This window comes from Sinohyriopsis cumingii, chromosome 14 (genome assembly GCF_028554795.1).
Source record: "Sinohyriopsis cumingii isolate HCF-2022 chromosome 14, ASM2855479v2, whole genome shotgun sequence".
Taxonomy (NCBI): domain Eukaryota; kingdom Metazoa; phylum Mollusca; class Bivalvia; order Unionida; family Unionidae; genus Sinohyriopsis; species Sinohyriopsis cumingii.
This window is the reverse complement of record NC_142974.1, coordinates 44,155,041-44,180,327: the sequence shown is the minus strand read 5'-3', so window position 1 is coordinate 44,180,327 and position 25,287 is coordinate 44,155,041. Positions and strand designations below refer to the sequence as shown.

The following is a 25,287-nucleotide window of genomic DNA, read 5'->3' as shown; positions in this document are numbered from 1 at the left end:
TCTATATCTACAGATCTTTCCATTGAGGAGTAGCAATACCAAGATTTTTTTAGATGGCTGCAAAGGTGGATAGGGTGGATTTAGATTAACACCATTTTTGTTTAGAACCAACCAAGCATACTTAATAAGGTTTCTGGTGAAAACATGATGTTGATATGACTTGTCATCTAGTCAGAATACAGATCATTTTTCTAGACAGCTGCAGTGGTGGCCGTATTGAATATCAGACTGGATCAAGTTTTACTGATGTTAGATCAGCACCATTTTTCATTAGAACCAACTAACAATATTTTCAAGATGCATAATGTGGTAGTCATATGGGATGTCTTAGCTGTATCATTTTCATTTAAGGCCAAATAGACATTGGGATGAATGTGTACGTATGTTTCATGGTACCTTATTTACCATATATATTGGTTCATGGTAAAATATTTCTGTCCTGTCCCAAAACTTATGTGTCCGAAGACTTATAAATTTGTGTTGAATTTGTGCCCCCCCCCCCCCACTGCATGTTGCAATAATATAGATAAACGAAATGCTTATATAACAATAAAATGAAAGAAACTAACCTTATATTTGTATCATATATTCATCTTTGTTCATCATGAGCAATTTATTAAAGAAAACAATATATCCATGACTCCGTATTTGTAGTGTACTGTCATCCTCAATCTAATCTAGGAGGAGTAGTGATAATAGACTTGTGCTGATAATTGCATGAATGTTAAACACTGTACAGTTAACAACAGGCCATTCCACAAGCACTTCTGCTCAGAATTTACTTTAGTTAAAAGTTTGATGAATCAAGCAAGAAGAACCTACAATCTTTACAAAATAATGTTTGGACAACATTATTACAATAAATACAAAACAATCTTTCTTTAACCTATTATTTTCTGTTTTTATTGTTTCACTTCATATATTTGAAATGTGGGAATGAATATCTATAATAACATGCACTTACATGACAGATGATTATTTTCCATATCATCATATTTTACATCAACTTACTTTAGAAGTAAATAAGAAAGAAAATAAAAACCAGTAATTATATATAGGTGTATGTACCTAAGTGTGAGTATCACTTGCACACATGTTGCCTAATAAGTCCACTATTAAAACCATGTGCATCTACACCTCTTGTGCTAGAAGAATAAACTCCTTTATCAGGTTTTACGGCCTCTGAGATCCCCCACCCTTGAGAGTGCTGTCATCAATATTGAATGAATATCATCTGCTGCAGCTGCAAAAAAAGGACGTATGATTATAGTACAAAGTTAAACATTTTTCAGTGGAAATTTTCAAAGAGTGGATGGGTACCAACAAAAGAATTATTTTTGCATGCTAGATACAATTGATACATAAATATAATTCTAAACTGTCAAGTGCAAAAGCAACTGTTAATTTTTATCTTTAATTATGATTGATTGATTGACTAATTCGTGTTCATTGACACATCACATGAAAGACTAATCATTGCCAAGGAAAAGGCGGTGCAATGCCCAGGGCCAGAGAAAGACACTGTGGCAGCCAAGCCTGGATGGGTGAGATAAGATTCTCACTTGAAACTCACTTTTTGTGACTGGCACACTCAACACGACTGGCACACTCAGCATGAAAACAACGTTAACTTCACACTTATGCTTGATACAAACTAATTTTATAAAATCTCTGTTTGATTGATACTGTTATATATTCTCCCTGGCACTGTAGCATACAAGTCAGCTGCTATAAATCATTTCTGAAAACATATTCCAGCAGAATTCACTTTTTCTACAAATCTAAAGAAGGCACTCTTTAAAAACTTTGTTATGTCCTTCATAACCACAAAGAAAATGATTATTTATGAAATAAGAAAGGAATGGAGTCATGTTCATTACATGCAATGCTGAATATTAAGGCAATGCATTTGGGGGTCCAGTTGTTTTTAAAATAAAAATAGAAACAGGATAGTGTGACATTTTAAAATACTTTTATTGCTTTTTTATTGGCTAATGATCAATAGTTGTCAGGAGCAGAAAAGTGGAGCACTTATGTGCTTAAAAATTACAAATGCTGAATAAGTAAAATAGTTATTTATTTACCATCCATTTGTTTTTTGTACTCCTGGAATGTCTTTTGTAATTCATGGGCTTCATGAGGCATGATGACCTGTTTTGATTACCAGTTAAATTTTCGATGTCAAGAAGAACCTCATCAATCATTTTCCAGTATTCCTCAGACTCGTTCTGGCTTATCTTTCCATCCACTGAATGACCACTGATTATATTCCTGTATAAGCGGATCCTCTCCACGCTTGCTCCAAGTGTTGTGTCTCTTGGCTGACCTGTTGGAGGGTTTCCCCAGCCATTTGATGGAGCAGGAAGTGCACTGATATTTCTTATTATAGTATACAGTAAGGAAATATCAAAGTTGTCCACTGTCCCTGCGTAGCGACCTTGTGGATCTGGGAATACCAGTTGAGACTGATCTTTGTTCAGTCTGCTTAAGTTGGTCTGGTTGGCTAGGATTGCATGGTAGATGCTTGTGTTCGGTGCAGGAACTTGGGTCAGGAGGATTTCCCTCAGAGCATCTGCACAAACAGTTGTCAGTGCATTACACAGACGAGCATGGTTCATGTGTTCCTGGGTAATAGGTTCATCTTCTTGGTCCTCTTCAAAATCAGCTGGATGTCTTTCCTCCATTCCTTGTTGCTGTTGCTTACAGTTTTGTTTGACCTGTAGGAAAGGGGCAGACTTTTAAGTATTGGAAGCTGGAAAACATCACCAAACAAATGAGCAATTGAATATTTTTTTAAAAATTCAAAGCATAAACACTGATAAACAATTGTATGGTAAGGATTTGCATCATGTTACTTCCCATGCACAAAAGAAGAGGTACTATATGTAAAATTCATTCACAATATCTTTTGTTTTCGACTGATATTTTATATTTAGGGTTTATAGTAGATGTAAGTATTTAAAAAAGCAAGATTTCTATACATGTCCTATATATATTTCTAACATTCCTATAAATTTCTATATTTTACAAAATTATATAGTTTGAAATGGTGAAATTGGCAAAAATACTCAGTAACATATTTTTTTTAAAAACTCTTTTGATAAAATAAAATAAAGGAATTTCCATTTAAAGATGTTACAACTTTCCTATTTAACATACAGTGTGTTTTTCATCTGCACGTATTATGTTTTAGTGCATTTGTATAAACTTACAGAGCACTAGCACTTAATGTCAAACAAATTCAACTATTCTTCATGTTCAACAAAGTTAGATAAATCTTAACAGATTCTCTAACAAAATTTAACTTCTCAAATTTTTTTATTAATCTTAAAAAATATCAACATGGGTATGAGGTGGGAATCAAAAGCAATCAAATTCAGTTAATTGGTTGTCCCTCTGTCTTCTGCAGTCAGGTCATACAAATAAATAATAATGCGATCTGGCTGTTACCTTTGTGGCACGGCTGTAATTTGATGGATGTGGAAAATGTAACAAATCATTCTGTCTCAAAGGACATTACAGTTAAAATGCAAAAGGGAGAAGAAACTGATCAGTGACTTTGACTATTAATATTAAACCTTGACTGTGACACATGTGATGTCATAAAACAATAACATCTGAAAGCTATGGCTCATCCTGAAGCTCAAACAGATTTAAGAGATAAAGCAGAGACACAAAGCCAACTCTGATATGACCTCTGAAGTGGAATGCAACAAATTTTCTAAAGACAGTAGACAAATATACCAAATATGTGTGACCTTAAGCTGCTCAAAAGTTTAAGAGGACAAGTGAAAATGGACCTGAAATCTAAAATGTTACCTCTACCCAAAATACAATACATCCAATGTGGTGGAGGAAGAATTGGGAAATTTATGCTAAAGAGCTGTAAGAATACTATGATGGAAAACTGTGACATGACCATCGGAGCATAAATTAAGCAAACACAAATGGAAGTTCTTGTGCAGCAGCCTGTGCACAAGATAAATTGAAGCCATTTGACTTCCTGCAAATGTAAAGAAGGTTATCAAGTAAGTACAATGCGCTTGTGGCAAAATATTACTGGAAATAAGTCTGTACCTACAAAGCAAAACACTGCTTTACAGGGCAATAATTTTTATATTTTTTTTACTTTTCTCAAGGGGAATAATGAATAAAGAGCTCAAACATCAAAAAAATTGGTTTCAAATTAGGAATTTTTGGTATGCTGGATAAAAACTCAGAATGATTCCAGTTAAACTGGAATGCATAACAGGTATACCGCTGACCATAACCATTGATCTTTTGACCCCCATATCAATTTATTTTGTGGTCAAGAAAACTTGTATACATTCCTTACCTGCAAGTTCTGTGGGCAAGAAAATATAAATTATCTACAAACCATCCTTAAACCAATGCAGCTCATTCTATAAATCACTTTTTCAATATGCACATTGTTACATATAGTTTTAAAATCTTTTTGCTTTTAATTTCATTACATGTCAGAATAATGTGTTTTGTTTACTAGGAATTTGATATTTTCCAGAAATTAATTTGACCTTTTAAAAGATTAATTCGTTTCTCTGAAAATATTTTAGTGCTCATACAAATTCTTGAACAAAGGTATTTCTTAAAAAATTTATTCAGATTGCCAACACTGGATTGTTATTTCTTGTGTTTCTTTAGCTAAATGACAGCACTGTACAGGATGCAACATACGTCATCGCCTTCCACCTTGGATTCATTAGAACATTTCATTATTAGGACTTCTAAAATTTTAATTTGTGGATTATTCTTGGATTATTTTTGGATTTGATTCTTAAAACTGTAAGTTCTTATTTTTTATTTTTAGTGTTTTTCCAGGAAAGTAAATTGTTTGTTAAATTTTTCAAAGTTTGTTGTTTTCTCTTATTCTTTTGTTATTGTTTTTTCGAGCCAAAACACATAACATAAGACACATTCAAAAACTCATCCCTGCATCCTGGATAGATATATAAGCAAGACATGGAATCTCAGTTTCTAAGTCCATCTCACCTGTGGAGAGTAGACAATATAATCATTTTTCTGAACAAGAATCCAACAGAGAATTCTATAAAAGAATGGATTAAATTAGGTACTGTACTCCCTGGTTTGAAACAAAACCCACTTTTGGGAATATAATCTGTATTTTGTGAATACCACAAAATGCAAAAACTTGCTCTATGAGGCCAAGTTCCAATCAAGATGTTAACTGTGCTTACACAATGCTTGACCAAGACTAATTCAGACAGTGTGTGATTATATAGTATATTTGAATGATTATCAAACTGATCCAAGTACATGTGCTGTCATTTGGATATGTACATACCATCTGGAACTAGAACCTAAGGTTTAGCTGATATAGATTGAATGTGCCATCATACAACATGGACTGAGTTTACAACAAGCAATACCCTGCTAACGTTGGACTAAATGCACAAAATTAAATTGTTTTACATAACTTGAACATGTTGAATGCATACAAAATGTCTTGATAAGTCTTTAACTGAATAAAATATGCAGACATGCTGATAAAAAGATTTGCCAACAGTGTAGCATGTGGTATTAATTACTTCATTAACACTTTAGCTACTGGTATTGTGTATACACTCGTCTCTTCTTTATAGGATTGGTTTTCCATGGCTGTTATCCATGTAAACATGTTAAGTGTCAGTCATTATCAGTGCACCTAAGGATAATTAAGCTTACTTATTAAAATTTATAACACATTAATTTTACTGTCAGCACCCAGGAAGTCTAATGCATTATTTGAACTGTCAGCCATGTGTATCTGTAAACAGATGGGGCTGATTCATTGAGATCATAGTCAATTTTCAACATTAAAATAGATGTAACATAGCAAGTCCCTTTTGTGTACTTTACTGAAATGGCATTAAGATGATACCACAAAATATCTCTACAACAGTGTATCATATCCATGATATATATCAGGCAACCTTTACGTCCGTCTCTTTGACAAACAATCATAACGTTGTTTCTGTTTAAAATCAACAGAAAAAAATACAAACAGGTTAAAATGTCTTGAAAAGAATGTTTCAGGTCAAAAATATATTATAAGAATAAATTATAGTTTACCACCTCTAAATTCCAAATTGATAAACACAAGTACTGTATGTAGACCATCACCAAAATCCTGTGTTATAAATTACAAGACTTTCTAAATGGGATGGAATTCTGGGTTGGAGGGTGTGAGTGGAATTGTTATAAAGATAAAGAAATTAGTCATGTTTCGGAGTTGGACTTTGTGTCTGCTACTTGTGCTTATATGACTTAAATGACAATTTGGGAATGGAAAGGGCTATGATGTACTGAATTCAAACACATATTTTCAATCTCAGAATGATAACTTTTTATAGCACACACACGTCAGATGAAAAACAAGAAGATTATATTGGTACTTGAACAGACCTATATCCGTCTTGTATTATATCTCTTTTACATTTTTGTCAGCATGTTTTACTATATCATAAATGTCTGACTTTTCTTCTCCAGGACTTTGTTTCAAGCTGTAACCTCATCTTCTCTTGATCTTAAATCCTACCAAGAGCTTTCGTATATAGAGCCTTTATAGGAATTGTTAATTAAGAAGGGTATCAGTGTTGAAGTGAGGGAACTTGGACATCAGACCATGGACTGAATATCAGCATGGAGTTTTTCATTTTCAATATCTGTGGCTTCTATTGGTGCTTTCAACTGATATCTTCTACATAGGTTCTGTCTGTCAGGTTATAATTATACTGTGTGAAACTGGTGACTAAGGCAGTTATCATTGATACCCTTGCTTTTGAGATATTTATCTTGAGAAATGCAAAGATGCACACACCTTTACTGTTGCAACAGTTAATGTGTACTTCAATCAAGTACATGTGTTCTGTACAGTGACATCTTGTGCACAAAAGTTTAAGTGTCTTCAATGCTAACATTTCAGTTTATGATCCCTTTTATAATCAATATCCTGCACATAAGAGAGGCAGAAAACACTCATTACTGAAAAGGAAACCATTTGGATTCCACCTGGAATGGAAATAGTCCAGGCAGTAAAGAGATGGAGAATGATTTCAATAAGATTTCAGTCTGACTTGCACCACTTATTTGAGGAGTAAATTTTTTCACCTGGCTATGGCAGAAAATACAGTCATGTTTAAATATGTCATTACTTGTATTTGCTTTTGAAATTAATACAAGGTGGAAATTTGGGTTAAGAATAAGAGAGAATTGATTATTAAAAATTACAAAATGATTACATTTTGGATCTAGAATTCTTAGGATAATTTCTGCTAGAGTTAATAACAAAGAATTTGTACCAGAGATAACTAAAACAACGAGCTTTAATATATGGGTTTCCATTTCTATAGCCCTAACATTGATAAATGTATTTGAAATTGTCAATGAAACGAGAAATCTGCATTGATGACATTACAATTGTGATCACTTTAAATTTGCCAAGTGCACTGCAAAGATACAAACGAATTTCTTGCAATCAATGATTTTGTTCTTACTGTTCCCTCTAGGGTGTATCAAATTCTGTTAATGCTAATCTGTTAACAAGGTTTTAGGTTTGTAGGAAGAAAATGTTAACAAAATAATTTAAACAGCAGACGGTTCACTAGAAATAAACACAATATAATAAGGCTAACTAGAACAGAGTTTGGTTATTATATATCATACACACTGTGTGAAGTGTACATTTTTACTTACATCCTGAAAACCTTCAATGAAACATGTAGATCATCTTTGAACTTCCAGTAATTCTATTTTGTTAAATATTTAATATTATTACCGGATTTACATTTTTAGTCTGGTAAATATCAAACCTTTTAATAATAATAATAATAAACTCCATCATCATTCATCAATTAAGGTAAATTCATTTGATTTATTTCATGCATTATATATTTTTTCATGTAATTTCAATCATAAAATAATGAATTATATTTTGTCAATAAAAAAAGAAATTATCTTATTTCATTAAAAAATTCAATTATTCTGAACATTTTCTTTTGCCTTTAATTATCAAACATGTTATATTTGTATATCTTGTTACTGTAAATGTTATTGTTATTATTATAATCATTATTATTATTATTATCATTATTATTATTATTATTATTATTATTATTATTATTATTATTTGATACCAGATGAAAACAAGAATTGGCAGTTCTTATTATACTAACAAATAAACAAAAACATTACAATGTAATGATATATATATATATATATATATATATATATATATATATATATATATATATATATATATATATATATATATATATATATATATATATATATATATATGGAATACAAATAATATGGTGAATAACAATCCTTATAAGTGCACTGGATCCAGCAAGGGATCACGTGTGTCTGGAATTAAGATAACTGTAATAAACTGATAGTGAATATTATGGCTCCTCGATTTCTAGGTCAATAAAAAATATTTTCCAGCATCTGCATCAAGTTAAAGTAAACAAGCTGCAACATAATAAATTTAAATGTTTCATTCCTGTAGAAATAGTGATGTAAAGTTTTGCAAACACAATGGTCTGTCTGTTTTATTTGTTTGTCTTGTCCTTGTTTTGTATTTGCCCTTAAAAAAAGACTCATTAAGAGTCAAAATGACTCAGGCTAATTAGATACTAGTTTTGCCCTGTTTGTTGTCAGTTTATTCCGTTTATATATATATAACATGTGAAGCAAAATCAGTCTTACAGTTGATTTTAGTTTTTAATTGGGATGCATTTAATTATTTAAATTATTCACTGCAATTACAAAGTGCTCAATAATTTTCTTGGACTGAAACATTAATCTGGAATAATTGTGAATTCAGACAAGGACAATTCTGATTATATTATTGTGATGCATCAAAAGACTGTTAGCACACTGCCACATTCCAGGCTATTGGCACATTAGCATGTTCAAGGCACATCAACACATTCAATATTTGTACTTATTTGGAACATCTCTGGAAATCAATTGGAATTTCATACATTAGGACTTGTGATAGAAGTTTTAAGACTCTTTGAGATTTCATTCATAATACTGTAAGTTCTTTATAAATTTTCACTTTGCATTCTAGGGAAATAAATTATTTGTTGAATTTTAAAAAATATGTTGGCTTTTGCTTTTCCCTGTTACTTTGTTTAGGACAATAGAGTCATAACAGACTGAACAGTTGCCATCATGCAATGAACATGAACTGAGGCATGATCATAATCAGATGTCATATATGTATATATTGGCATTCTTCTAATTTTACATTCAGTGATTCAAATTTTTAAAACGTATTAGTGATTCTTTTTCAAAAGTCTGAAAAAAATTTAATGAAAAATTTTGTTATTTTTGTTAAGATATAAAGCGCTGAATGTTTAACAGATATGATGTTGAAACCCTTCTAAAATGGATGGTAAAGAAACATTTGTTGTTCTCTTTAAAAGTCACATATGAATGTTTTATTAGATCAGTCACTAAAGGAATTTGTTAAATGTATCACATCACTACTTTTGGAGCACTCAGTAGAAAAAGACTGAATTACAAGTGACTTTGTTGACTGAATTAAGGTGTGGCACCTCTTAATTTTAAACCAAATATCTTAACATCAGTTAAAGCTAACATGTTGATTATTTCAAAGAATGATTTATGCCAGATAGCTTTTTTAATAAATCATTTCCTTCCTTTCAAACTTTAGTTAGACTGCATACATGCCAACACCCCCCTCGAGAGGTATAAGCATTATTATTGCTATAAGTGGCAAAAACGCATAATTTGGGCATAAAAAGTATAATCCATGTATTACATGCTAGAATTACAGCACATACGAAAAAGATAAATTTTTAATACTAACCTGATTTGGCAGCTGGTCAAAATTCTAGTCACAAAGGGCAAAATCCATATGGATTAGATCCAGAATACAAACACAAAATATACCGAAAAATTACTTATATTCAGCACTCACTTCAGCTAGTCTACATCTGCAACTTTCGCTGAATGATCATAAACTGGAACTCTGCAATGATCATGATTAGGTGCTCAGAGTACTGTATTACATTACTCTCATATTCTTCCTTTGTAAAGTGGTATTGATTTGATGAGGAAAGTACTCTTACGCTAATCTTGCACAGTAGTCATCTTTTTAAGAATATTCTCAAATTTATGAGTGGAATTAAAGAAATGATAATGAAAGAACAAAAACAACTTTTTACTGCATCATTTTGTGTATTTTTTTATGTAGCAAAAAAGCATAATCCATACACAGTCTAGCAGAAAATGTAATATGATGAAAGAAACGTAATGCTTGGCATGTATGAGACTGGAAGAATGGTGAAATGTATGATAAACAACAGCATTGGGGATTGTCATGAACACCACATGTTTCTAAGACTCTTGAGTGATTTGGAATATTTAGCTAAATTGAATCTATTGTGTCCATGTTATACAGTATATGTTGCTGTAACCTATTTATGTGGATGATGCTGTATCTGGGACAGCCAAAAAAAGAAGGGAAAATGCAGGATTTTATCGGAGGATTTTTGTTTACAAGAGATGGTTCACTGTACTTTAAATGGCTAACATTCTTGTATTTCACCTAAAAGTGTATTATTTTAACCTGGGGATGGGGGGTCAAACAATCTAACAACATCCACACCCACCCTTATCTGGATTCTTTTCTGAAGTGATGATCCAGATTTTCTGATGCTGAAAGCTTAACATGACCTTGCAATCAAGATTGCTTTATTGTGATTATACCCGATGCAAAGGACAACATATCTGATAGATTCTAGGAGACCTTTCTTTGGGCTTATCATAGGGTGACTAATGTATTTGTACTCACCTCATCCTGAAACCAAAATTTTAATAGTTCTCTTGACACAAGTGACTCTTGTCATGGGAATGGCAAACTGTTTTTTTCTTCATTCTCTTGAAGCAGCAACACTGTAATCAGGCCCTCAAGACTGTCTGCATCTGAACGAGGGCACTGTAAATTTATCTCAAACTGCAGGCTCTGGCCCAGGTTTCCAATTATCTTTGACAGATTATCATTGATGACCTTTCGGGCTTCACTGCAAAGCTTTGATGACCAACTCATATCTATGACTCGCATCTTTGTCACTCGTGCAAAGATGACATGGTCTCTGAAGTACAGGGTCAATCTGTGATTATGGTCGAGGTCAAAAACACAGCAGCCACAGTAGATTATATTCTCTGACTTTTGCTTAGCAATGGGCCAGTGAGTCAAACAGGCACCAATAAGTCTATGGAATACAGTTGGTGGTAAAACATTGTCTGTACAAACAAAGCAAAGAACTGCTGTGCTCTCCATCTCTGGATCTGATTCAGGGGAGATTACTTCTTTTGGCATGGCCTGCCGAAGCATACATGGAGCAAGGTAGTAATCCTCTTCCTGAAACACATTAAGAGCACCTTAAGTTCCATACCCTGAAATAAATGTTTTTTGCATAAATTAAGATAAATACATGTACATAACAACAATAATTGTGTCTATGAGATACAAACCCTTACCTTACATATTTGGCACCTGATAATCAGCTCAACCTGGGTGGTAAGCTAAGCAATTAATTTGGCTAGCCTTCTTTTATGAACCTGTATCCCTATGTAAGTCTTAATATTGAATCTATTGTGATAGTTCAGCCTTATTCATTATGATACTGGTATTTAGTACCAAGTAGACATCATAAGAAGTCTTCATTTGGCAATGTAGCAATAACAATTAGATTTTCAAGATGGCCAATTAGGTAATCATATTAAACATCATATGGGCACTTTATTCAATTACAATGATTTAGGCATTACAAGAAGCCTTACAGTGAAAACCCCATGCTGATATGACCATTCATCTGGGAGATATAGTGATTTTGAACATAAACACTTTGGCAGGTATACTCAAAGTCTGAAAGGCACCATTATGACCAACATCAGAACGAGTGTTTAGTAAACAACACATGCTGATAAGTAGTGGTAATATTTTCAAGATGGTCGATGTTCTAGTCATATTGGACATCAGATAGAAACCATTTTCATTAATGACCAACCATAAGTCTTCTAGTGAAAGCCTGGTGGCATTATTACCTTTAATTCAGAAGATTAGCATTAACAAGATTTGCGTAAGGGCCACTGTGTATATTAACAATATTTTCATTTAGGACAAACTAGACATCATAAGCTGTTTTCTGGTAAAAACCCATGACAATATTACTTTTCATTCAGAAGTATCAATCACAAGATTTTCAAAATGGCTACTGCAGTGGCCATGATGGACATCACGCCACCATCATTTTCATATAGTGCCAACCTGACATCATCAACAGTTTTCTAGTGAAAACCCCATGTCAATACGAGTTTCCTTTCAGAAAGACTAGCAACAACAAGATTTTCAAGATGAAGGCTTTTTGAGCTCCAATAATCTGATATATTTCATAACTTTAAAAATTATTGTCACCATCACTATCATCAGCCAGTATTTGCCAAATGAAATTGTCATCCAAAGATGAACCACACTGGGAATCAGCCATTTGGGGTTTTCTAGGTAGCCTGGATTTTAAACAAGCATTTGTAAAACTTCCTCAATGAAAGGTTTTAATTATGACATAGTGTTTGTTCCAGGGCCCAATGTGCCAATCAAATTTAGTTGAATAACGAAGTCAAGTGTGACGCACTGGTGGTGTAGCTTTCAAATTTGATCAAAGTAAATCAGATACAAATCAACATAGAAACTTCACATAAAATGAAGAAAAGTACTTCATTATACATGTGAACACATTTGAAATATCCCCTGTATAATGAGCATGCTGTTGGGATAAGTTAATTAGCATGAAATGGGGGGGGGGGGGCAGGCACATCATGAACCAAATCTCTTTGTGTTAATTGGTACAAGTCGAGTGAATTACTCTCAATAGTCTTTGTCATTTTTACTAATAAATATGAGTGCTTGTGCCTGCAACAGCTCAGATGTATTCTCAATTTAAAGAATAAATAAAACAAATGACTTATAATTATTCATGACTGCTGAAGATTAAAATAATGTGCAAGTTGTAAGTATTGTTTGTATCGATTCTTGACCTCTTATATCAATATGTGTATCGATATTGCAAAAGTATCGATGCATCAATGTATCGATGAATCATTTCACCTCTAATTACAACACTCTCAATCATATATTTATGTCCTAATAAAATAGATTTTTTGTTTTAATGCTCTGTCCATATTTTCACCTGATTTTAACTGTCCAGCTAAGCCCAGTCATGCAAAGAAAATGTGCTCAAGACAGATGAATTCAGACTGACTGAAATGTTTATTTTGTACATTTTGATTATGTACTAGATAGATTTTCTGATGGGGTTGGGAATATGCAGTATTAAGAATTTTTATAAATTTGGCTGCTTGACCTAGGTCTATGAAATTATTCAATTTTTATACCAGTTTGAAAATGTCTTTTTTATATACATTTATATTTTCAAAGCAAGCTTATAAAACTATTTAATCTGAAGTACTTTTTAATTATTTTACATTTTCCCCAATGTTTAGGTACAAACAGATTTTAGTGAAAACCTTGCTCAGAAACTGCTTCATACTATACAAATGAAGTCAAATAATGGCAGATGTGTGATAGCATCTGTTTGATTGACAGAATTTACTTTATGGTAGGCTATATGTACTTGTCAAGCATAATGTATTCATGCATGCTGTTGCTGTTGTTGTTGTTGTGGGCTTTAACGCCATTTTTCAGTACACGATAGGCTATACATGGCGGCCAGTATTAATGGTGGAGGAAGAACCACGGAAAACTCAAAAAAAGAACCACCGACGCACGAGAAGCTAGTGGCAAGATTTTTCACATACCAACATTGGCCAAATCCAAGACTCAAACCCATGCAGACAGAGGTGAGACGGCAGTGATCTGTAACAGAAAGCGCTTTAAACGACTCAACCACTCGGGGCCACTATTCATGTATGCAGATCAGCTTCCAATGAGCTTAGTGTGAGTAGTACTGCACAAGGTAAATAAACCAGTTTAATGATTGTACATAAAGAGAAATGAATTAAACGAAGAAAAATGTTAATGTAGTTCCTAGCAAGTAAAACATATGCTTAGATATATATTTTACCCATAACGAGTAGTACTCTCCAAAATGAATACACATATTTTTTAAGTGTCATGACTATACTGAAAAAGGTTACAGAGAACTGAGCTAAATGTACAAAGTTACGTTCATGGCTACAATAATTACAACAATGGTGTCAGCCAAAAGTGATCCCTATGTCTAGCATAAGGAAATGAGTCTGAAATGTGTGAATACTAGTGTTCACAAGTCAATGGGATGCCTATTCCAATTAAATCTGACCATCATCACATTAATTCAATTTTTGGCTAAAATAAAGATACTCTTTGAATCTAATTTAAATCAGGTACCAAGACTAGTGACAACGCTAAAGTCTAAGTCTATTTTAAGTCAACCAATGGTAATAAGTCTTGGAAATATGTTCTGAATTTGCTAAGCACTTAATTCAAGATAAAAATTTATTTTAATAATGCTTTTCTTGAAAGAAATGCTGTATTACCATCTGTTCAGGAGTAACAATAACAATATTTTCAAGATGGACACCAGCCATGTTGGAAGTTATATCAGCATCATTTTTATTTGGACCAGCTACACATATAAGTCGTTAGCAAAAAATATGTCAGATAGGACCATCCATTCAGAAATAATAACAATAACATTTTAAAGATGGTTATGGTGTTGGCAATGTTGGCTGTCAGATCAGTATTATTTTCATTTACAACAAACAAGACATGATAAGAAGTCTTTCGATTGAAAGCTATTTCAATGTGATGACCAGCCATTCAGAAGCAATAGTGACAAGTTGGGCACTGATAGCCATATCTGATACACACTTGAATGTCTCAGAGCTGCTGTTTTAATTTAGGATCAACCAGACATCATAAAAGGTCTTTTATTGAGTAAACACCATTTTTATATGACAATCTGTTCATGAGGAGTAGCTATACATTTTCAAGACAGACACAACTACACAGTGTGGTGGCCATACTGGATATCAGTATGGCACAACTTTCATTTAGGACCAATCATACTATTATAACGTCATTTTGTGCCAAGCCCATTTGATATGACTATCCATTCAGAATAAGTTGGTATAACAATAGTTTCCTGATGATCATCATGGTAGTCATATTAGATGGCATGTCAGCACTATTTTCCTTTAGGACCAGCTAGAGATCATACGAAATCTTTTAGTGAAAATCACATATAAAATTCTATTCAGATTAGATTTTCAACTTGTCTTTCATGGCAGGCAAATTTGTTGTCTGAGAAGCACCATTTTCATTTACAACCAACTAGACCTTGCATGTATGTATGTGTGTAAAGTTATATTGTAGTCCTCCTAGTAGTAGAAGGAGTAGTGATAAAACATTTGTGCTAAGAGACATATTATGGACAGATGACAGATGATCAACAGATGACAGCAATGTTGTCCCCAATATGATAATTGGGTGAAAATTTGTTGATATTCAAAAGAAATTAAGTGAGTTGTTGTGCAGAAATAGTCTGAAAATAAGAAGCCATAACACAAATGAAAATGTTGAATGTTAAAGGTGTAACTCAGCCACAATGGCAAACACGGCCTGGATTTCACCAATATTAAACTGTCAACTGAGTATGATTAAAATTTGATTATAAATAAATAAATTATTGCATGAAAATGAATGTTGACAAGTCCAACAATCAGGGGCTTTAACTCTGCTGAATGATGGAAAATATCAGAAATCAAAATTAAAAATGAGTAACAGACTACCTATAAAATCACATAATAATTTATCGAACTTGGCAAGTCCAACACACTAATCTACTTTGTTTACATACCACTGCAGTTATTATATTGTTTTGCACATGTATTTTATGTTGCAGCTGTAAATAATAAATATATGGTTAGATAAAATCAATTCATTTGCTGCTTTGTGTAAAGATAGTGGTGTTTAATGAAGATATCAAAAGAGCCACCTATTGTCAATGTGATCTACTAAAGAATAAAATGTTAATATTCAAACCACCAATGATATTCTCATCCACTTCCTAAATTTAGTTTTTATTGCACCATTTCAGCTACATTTATTTCATGGTGTACAAAGACATTATCAATGGAACAATTTCCAAGCATTACTTTATAATTTTACATAGAAGAAACGAATTAAGTGTGTTTCAGAGTTTATAATTTACTTTTGGTAAGAACCCAAAAATATTTTCCATACTTTTTATTAAAAGCATCAATATAACACAAAACATTTTCTGTGTTACACTGTGCATGGAAATTCATCCAGAAATTATAATTCAGATTTAACCCTTTACCTCAAGCAAGCGCCTTTGGACGCCCTTACTCGATTCTCATGGAAACACCATTTCATGCCCCGATGCAATTCACATGCAAGTGCATTCTGATGCCTCTACACCATTCTTATGGAAAGACCTTTGATGCCTTCTATAACCATCAACCAGTTTGAGCTGGTTTTCGCAGTGCAATTTCGGGAAAAACCCCTATTAGATACTACATTCATCTATGTGAATGACCATTATATCAGATCACATGGCTGCTGTTTAAATGCTAATAGTAATCTGCTATTTAAAGTAACTGGTTCGTATTCTCCACTCTCTAATTAGTTATTATAAATTATCAAATTCAGATGATTAAGTGGTGTAGACATAGACAAAGAACTTTCGCGTATGAGGAATGGCAGCTGTGGTTGGTCACATGGCTTCAGTGGCTTGATGGTGAATGAGTTCTCTCAAGATTTTAATGCACATAACAAATTCTTTCATGACAAATAATTATACTGCTACAACAATCGGAATTTACTCTTAAATCTTTCCATACATGATAGATGCGTACCAAAAATGTAAAATGGTTAAAATTGATGCTGAATGTAACATATGCTAAACTGCTATAATAACAGTCAACAGGCAGACCTATGTGTATAGAATCATATAGGTAACAAGTGTTCTACTTATAGTGCACTGCACTGTGTAACTTTGTTACATGTGTATCAAATGCCTAAAAAGGGTTAAACAAGGAAAATGTTCTACGTTGTACAATATACTACATGGAATTGATTCCAAGATTTCTTAAAACTTTCCACCTCTTTGATTATGAAGTTCTTCAAACCTAGAACTGAAATCTTAATAATTTGAATTTTTTAATGTCAAGGAAATTAAAAGTAAAGCAAATTTATTAGAAGAGGAAACAAGACAGAGTCCATAAATCATGCAGTACTCTTCCACCAAGGTAAACACGAGGCAAAGTGGGTTTGAGAAAGGTAAGTGTTTCATTTAAACATAGGTCATATGCATTAAGTTAAATTTGACTAAACTTATGAAATTGAACTTGATATGATCAACTTAATCTTAGACTTCTTATTATAGTGTTTACACTCCATGCATCGGGTCCATCCAAAGTTATTTTCCAATAGAAAAATTCATAATGCAAACTTCTGAGTTAAATGTGATCAAAAGTCAATCATATACTTCCTTAAAAAGGTGCAACAAAACTTGACTTGCATCTTCTTCTTAAGCCTTATGCCAAACTGGTTTCACCAAATTAAAAACCATATTTCTTTTCTTTCAAAATGAAATGTATTATGTACTAAATGAAACAGTATATGGTACACATGCATATGTTTGGATTTAACTACATATCACCACTCTCATGGCGATATGAAGCCCATTTGAAAGTTAAGTCTACAAATGTAAGTGTAAAGAAATGCAAACGAAAACTTAAGAAGAAACACCTATCAAAAAAACATAAATAGTAAGTGCTAGAAGATAATAGTTCAAAGTACCAACATTAAAACTGGGTTCAGTGCATATAAAATGAATGATAAAGGTGACAAATATAAACTCTTAAATGTATAGGGTACAAATGTGTAATATAAACCACAATCTCTCAAGAAAACATATGGGCTGACAGGACATAAAGACGAACATAAAGAATCACCAGCACTGACACTATATACCTACTCTATAGGATGCATTATTGGTGGTTGAACATTGGGTAATCGGGTGAATTAAAAATGCACTAATATAATTTTAAACATTATATATATATATATATATATATATATATATATATATATATATATATATATATATGCAGACCTTGATCTCTTTTCCAACCTCACTGAATGATCTTGGCCTGGTGACGATATTGAGCATCTCCATTAGACGCAAGATATGCATATTGTTGTCACGGAATTCTGCATTTTTTCCTTTGTCCATATGACATCTAGAAATCAACAACATGAGGTCACAAAGACAGTAATACCAATGTCAAGCCGTCATACAACTTGAAGCCAATAGGAAAACTAAATAGTGTGTGTACATATTTGCCAATTATGAATTTACTATGCCTGGGACCTAGAAAACGCCAAGATCGTGTACGAGTTTAACGGTTGCTTATTTCACGGATGTCCACCTCTGCTACCCTGAACGTAACACTAAAAATCAGTTTCTACAACGAACCATGGAAGATTGTACCAGGCCACTTGTCAACGATGCAGTTAGAACAGCAAGGATACCAAGTGGTGAAAATGTGGGAACACGAGTACGATCACCGTTTGAAAACCGATCCCGAGTTTCAACGCATCGAAGAAAGTTACAAGTTGGTGGAACCCCCTGAACCAAAAGGATAGTTTGTACGGAGGAAGGACAAATGCCATCTGTTTGCCGTACCACGCTGACGAAGATAAAGAAGAAGAAATCAAATACTTGGACGTGTGCTCGCTCTATCCTTACGTGTGCAAATGTTGTCACTTTCCTCTAGGGCACCCGCATTTGCTGACGGAACACATCGACCTGGACCACATTCGACAATACGAAGGCTTGATCAAGTGCAAAGTCTTGCCTCCCATTGACTTGTACCATACCGTGTTACTTCACCATTGCCAAGGCAAATTGATATTTCCCCTGTGCCGTACTTGCGCCGAAACGAGCAACCAAGACAAGACAGAGTATTTGACAGAACCTTCCCGGTACTTCCAGGTCATTCACGACAAAATCAAATACATGAAACACGTGGACGCCGTTTGTGAGGATTTGATCTTAATCATTTACGAAGAAGATATGGACTTTGCACAAGGCGAAGAATTTGGAAATGTCATCATTGCGGCTTAGTGACAGCCCATGCTCGCTTAAAATTGTACGAAGCTTTAGAACTGTTAGGTGATTGTGTCCTGTACTTTTACACGGACAGTTGCATCTACATCAATAGCCCAGTCAACGTCACCCTGCCATCGAATGAGAACGTTTAGGAGCCTGAACAAACGAACACTCCGACGACAAGATTCTAAGTTTCGCTTGTGGCGGTCCTAAATTTTACAGCTACGAATACCGGGACCCAGAAGAAGAAGTGCACACCGAGTGTAAATTGAAAGGATTGACTCTCCATTATCGCACAAATCAAGTGGTGAACTTTGGCGTATTGAAAGAAGCATTGCAGTCTGGAGAGGATGGAAACTTCGAAGTGACCACCCACGAACCAAACAAGATTGAACGTTCACCCACTCAACAAAACGTTCGGCCGACCCTTGGAAATACTGTATCAAATCGTGTACTAGAAGCGAGTGAGGCTTCCCAACCACATCACTTTGCCGTACGGTTACGTCGATATTGTTCATCATATAAAAAGGGACAATATGCAAGACCGATAGTTCATTGTCACTACCAAAGTCAATCAAAAATAATGAATACTTTCAGACAGCAGGTTTCGAGCGCAATGCTCAAGTCGAATGAGAAACTCAGGTGCGATTATATGCCTTGCGATCACATTGCCAATGCAGTGTCACATCTTAGTTGTTTATTTACTAATACCATGACAAACTACGTACAACCAGTGCAACTTCCAGACCACACACATTTACCTTATGGACATGCTGATATCACCCACTATAAATAGGGACGACGTCGAAGAACGACACTTCATTGCGAGGACAAGCGTCGAGAAAGTTCAGTCACTCACAGAGAAGGAACAAATATCATTGACCTCTTTCAACACCATGCCGTCACAGCAAAGTGCGTCCAAGAAGGGAAAGGATTCAGTATACCTAAAGGAGTAATTTAGCATCTAAATGACTCAGACAGCGACCTCGAAAAAATGCAGGAGGACAACAACTACAAGGTGAAATTTAAAGACTTCACATCTGTCGTTCCAGCCAAGGAAGTACATGTAGCAGGTTTCATTACGGACCTACTTGATTCACTGTTAGAGGAACTCAAATGTCATTGCCAAGTCAAAGATCCAGGTCGTTTGAGCTTATCTATGTATCACGACAATTTGAACTCGCCTGTATGTCTTGGGTTTAGCACTCCTGCAGAACCAACTTCTTCCAAACATTTGAGGGCTATAGAAGGCATGCAGATGATGAGAGAATATTTTTACATCACCGATGGAAAAGTGACCATTCATATAGTATACGTTGTACCTCCATGGGAAGAAGACGATGACTGCACTGGATCTTCTTACCGATAAGTGTAACCTAGCACGATGGACATAACAGCAGATTTACGAATGAAAGGGAGTACGTGATGGGAAATATCTACGCTGGGACACAAATGGTAGCTGACCAGATTTTTAACAACGTGTGAGACGGATATAGAGAGAAACATGAACTTTGTCCAATTTGATTGGTTGTTACTTGTTTTGTTTTAGCCTTTTCTTATAAACGAACATTAAATGTAAATACGTTGCATATGAAGTGATTTTAGAAGGAGTGAACTTTTAATTTTAAACAGTAGTTTACTAGAGCCAAGAACTAAATAACTCGTAAATAGTATTGTTAACTGTCCAAATGTGTATGTATTAAATGGATAGTGTTTAGACCAGAGCACAGGCCAGAGAGCCCATGTATATACTTGAATAAATGTTTTGAACCGATACAACAGCCTTTTCTTTTCGAGTCTCTATTCTATCTGTGAGTCTTTCTTTAGAATATTTCTGTCCTATTTTCTGTGTGTTTCGATGTGTATTTCTTTGTTCCTGTCTGTATATGTTCGTCCCTATCAACCCTTTGTCTCTACAAAGACATTTCACCCTATAAAAAGTTTTGACCCTATAAACCCAATGACGTCACCAATGTTCAATTCCCATTGACCCCCAGGTGACATTCCCATGTTAAATTCCCATTGAAGCCAAAGTACAAACCCCATATTTTAACGTTAAAGTCCCATTGACGCTAAAGCGCCCCACTTAACCACTTAGACTTGTTGCAGAGGGCAATAATTCAACAAAGGAACTATGTCATTAGTAATTAAGTCCACCTTTCAATTAGACATTTCTCACATTACCCCACTTAGCCTATCTCGCAAACCATAGTAAGTGTGTGGCAATATCTGTAAGAAGACATTTCTCACATTACCCCAATTACCCTATTTCGCAAATCATAAAAAGTGTGTGGCAATATCAGTAAGAAGACATTTCTCACATTATCCCAATTAGTCTATCTCGCAAACCATAAAAAGTGTGTGGCAATATCTGTAAGAAGACATTTCTCACATTACCCCAAAAAGCCTACTTCGCAAACCATAAAACGTGTGTGGCAATATCAGTAAGAAGACATTTCTCACATTACCCCACTTAGCCTATCTCGAAAACCATAATAAGTGTGTGGCAACATCTGTAAGAAAATATTTCTCACATTACCCCAATTAGCCTATCTCGCAAACCATAAAACGTGTGTGGCAATATCTGTAAGAAGACATTTCTCACATTACCCCAATTAGTCTATCTCGCAAACCATAAAAAGTGTGTGGCAATATCTGTCAGAAGATATTTCTCATAAGAACGGACGTCTAGTGCACAACACTCATTTTAAGTGTATTTCAAACAAGATTCATCAAACTAGATCTTAATATGCATACACGCAAGCCTACTGTAACCAACACAAAAACATCTTTTATGAAACGCACCAGGTCTTCATGCATGATTACTGATACGAGGTGCATGCAAAAGTATTGAATGATCTTATGGAAGCCATGCTTATCTCCCACCCCACCCCAAATCGTAAATGAAGCACACGCAAATCACTTACATATGCAAGAACACAACCGTACTCGTACACCTATCTCTTACAGACGCAGGAAAATCAACACTCACCTATCGCATGTTCCACTGCATTTAATTATCCAGTCAGTTCCATCTTATAATAACTTCTAGAGTGTTAGAAGCCTCTTTGGTGTTGATTTATTTTAAAATTAAGAAATGAAGAGAAAAATGCTTAACACTGATAGAACCTTCTGATTATTCATGTGTTTTTTGCAAACTGGACCATTTCCTCAAAGTTGTGCTAAATCGATTCTTCAAGTTTACTTTCAAAAGACTATTACGCTTTTATGGTCTTAAATTGAAAAAAGTGAAAGCCAGCAAGTGTTATACAATTTAACAAATAATTCATTTCCTTATAGTACAAAGTGATAAATTAATAAAATATTTTATAGTATTATGAAAGAAATCCAAAATAGTCCCAAAAGTTCTAGATTAAGTTAAAAATAATACAGTATGTATTCTAAATAACTTCCAGTTCTATTCCGAATGAAGTGCAATTTTGAATGTACTGATGTGTCAGTAGCCTTGAGCAGTGTTGATATGCTAACAGTCTTTATGTAACACAACAATATAATCCAAAATGTCTTTAAATAAATTCAGTTATTAGAAATATTTTTTAGTCCTGGAAACTGTGAGAACCTTGTAATTCCAAGTTAAATTGAAATAAATTATATAAGTACCGACTGAACACAACTAAATTACTGTCTCCACTACAGACATATAATATAGGAATAATTAATTATATTGCTTAATATCTAATATTTAATACCAAGACACAGCTTAGGAAACAAGATACGTGTCAAATGTTAATTTCTAGAACATTACAACTTGTCAACAAAGTAGAGTTCTTTAACAGATAACCAATCAGAAAGCCAATGACCAGAATTGGCAAGTGGGAAACCAGTGACCTGAGCTCAAATCATATCAAATTCGTCAACAATGATAATTATACACCTTCCATCTACCTATCTACACACCCGATAAATAAAAAACAGTCAGAAAAACTCTGGAGAGAAATGCGATCTACCCTGATTGTTTCATCTTCACAAATTGAAACCGATTGCGTGTATTATCTTAGGTCCCGCGGTGGTCAGTAGACATGCTAGAGTGTGTATTCTAGTCGCATCCAAATATTAATCGAGATGGAGAAACCAAACTATTCCAACGAGACGCCAGAAGAAAAGAGGGACGACGATATTCTGCGTAACCCAACACTCTGAAAGAAGTGTTAGCACACGTTCACACAAGTTTGAAGACCTGAGAGATTATAGTCAAGACCAGTTACTTCAACTGCAAGACCTTTAATGAAATGATCAGCCAAGAGAGAAAGTTGTTCGGAAGCTCCTGGAAATTATTTGTCTTACATTCGACCTACTCAAAAAGCGACTTCTAGAACATTTCGGTGCACATTTATACAGTGCAACTTAAAGATTTCAAATCTGACGTTCGACTAGAACAAGAATCTTGCTTTACTACACATATTCGTAAATCAATATTGGAGAAATTTAAACGATACTGCCAGAATTAGAACGTCAAGGATAAAAGGTTAGAGAATGTGCGAACACAACTAAGAAAAACTCTCAAAAAAGGTCCAGATTTTAAACACATCGTCGAAGACAACAATGTGGTATGATCGAACCTTTAAAAACACGCAGCCGCGGTACTTGCACACCTGTGTGAACACTGTCAGTAGTATATGACAGTGACATAGCTTCCAATGGGACTTCCATGTTGAAAAGGGTCCAAAACTATAGTTGAAATTTGATAGCCTCAAAGAGGTCTTAAGTTAAATACCTCAAACGTTATTTCAACATGAGAAATTTATGGTCGAACGCTTATAGCAGTAATGGAGTCAAAATTTTATAGTCTCAAAACGGGATAAAATGGGACAAACGTTTATAGGCGTCTATGAGATTTTAACAGGGCAAGGTTATAGGTATCTACTATCCAACAGCCACTTTTGATAACAATTCAGCAAACATTTTTTGAGTAAGAACACCAACGTTTTGAATAAAATCTAGCACACAACATTAGCTTATCATCCAACACCCGTGTTTTTTATTGGTATTTGACAACCCGCACTATATTATTAACGCGCGGCATGTAGCCACTAAACTAAAAAAACCTACACTTACTATCTAGCGAAAACAGGCAAACCTAGCATCACACATGAGTGTTAGGATATAATAAAAAGGGGACGAACTTGCACAAATCTGCTATGACACAGGACCATGAAGAGGAATGTTTATATTCTCTCTGTACCCACAATCATAAAGGTGGGTTTATAGTTTCAAGTTTTAGTTGGCTGTAATTCTGGACATAAACATACCCAAAACATACAAAGACAAAGAGTCTGTTTAACTTTTTAGACATTTAATTCTACGCAGGCAGTAAATCTTGTACTCCATCAGTAAGGACTATGGGTGACTCTCTCTCTCTCTCTCTCTCTCTCTCTCTCTCTCTCTCTGTTGTTGCTGTTACTGCCGTTGGTGTAGCAGCTCTATATTCCTGTCTTCATTTTGGAGCGTCCTTGCCAGTTGCTGTTCTATTTCCATACACCATTTTTCAACCTTTTGAGATGGTCATAGATCCCTAACCGCAAATAAAAGGAAACAGCAGAGAGAGGAGAAGGTTACCCAGTATGTTCCTGGGCGATGACTATCGTCTGTTTTGATAACATATGCCTCAATATTGTTAGGTTTTCGATGACAAAGTTCATCCTTTGCACACATTAAAGGAATCAAAGAAGCTGTGTAAGAACTGTGAATCAGAAGATAATGAAGTTCCCAGGTATTCTTATTCTTCATAGATATGATCTGTCATGGGTCCAAACTTTACACTTTTTATGAAAATACCTGTCAAGTACGTCAGTGAGTTTTCACTGTCCGTACTCTGTTGCAAAAGACTCTTGATATATTGCTTTTCCAGATAAGTCAGTGAAGGGGTGGAGTGGTCGCTCAAGTTTTTACGTCATTACTCAAAATTTTCTCTTCTGATAAGCTGATCTATGCGTTTCGTAGATACTCTTCAAGCTTGTCTTCTAATGTTATAATAAAATATTTTATCGTGCTGTTTGTGACTTGAATGTTCGATTTGACAACAATAACAATGTTCTCCAGTCCATTATGTAATTTATTTAGTCACGTG

The 25,287-nt window shown here is 34.3% G+C and overlaps 1 protein-coding gene across 1 annotated transcript; it reads right to left on the bottom strand.

Moving 5' to 3' along the window:
* Positions 1–586: 586 nt before the first annotated feature.
* LOC149783668 (uncharacterized) lies at positions 587–2,911 on the bottom strand. Its single transcript, XM_089933155.1, has 2 exons — positions 2,085–2,911; positions 587–1,243 (listed from the first exon to the last, which is right to left on the bottom strand). The coding sequence occupies exons 1-2, from the start codon at positions 2,682–2,684 to the stop codon at positions 1,214–1,216; spliced, it is 630 nt and encodes a 209-aa protein (XP_089789281.1). The 5' UTR covers positions 2,685–2,911; the 3' UTR covers positions 587–1,213.
* Between the last annotated feature and the right edge of the window lie 22,376 nt (positions 2,912–25,287).

Excerpts from the sequence above, each read along its gene's own strand:
- LOC149783668 (XM_089933155.1), bottom strand. The coding sequence starts at position 2,684 with ATGGAGGAAAGACATCCAGCTGATTTTGAAGAGGACCAAGAAGATGAA. Across the intron at positions 1,244-2,084 it reads GTACAAAAAACAAATGGATG|CTGCAGCAGATGATATTCAT; the intron begins GTAAATAAATAA and ends CTTTTTTTGCAG.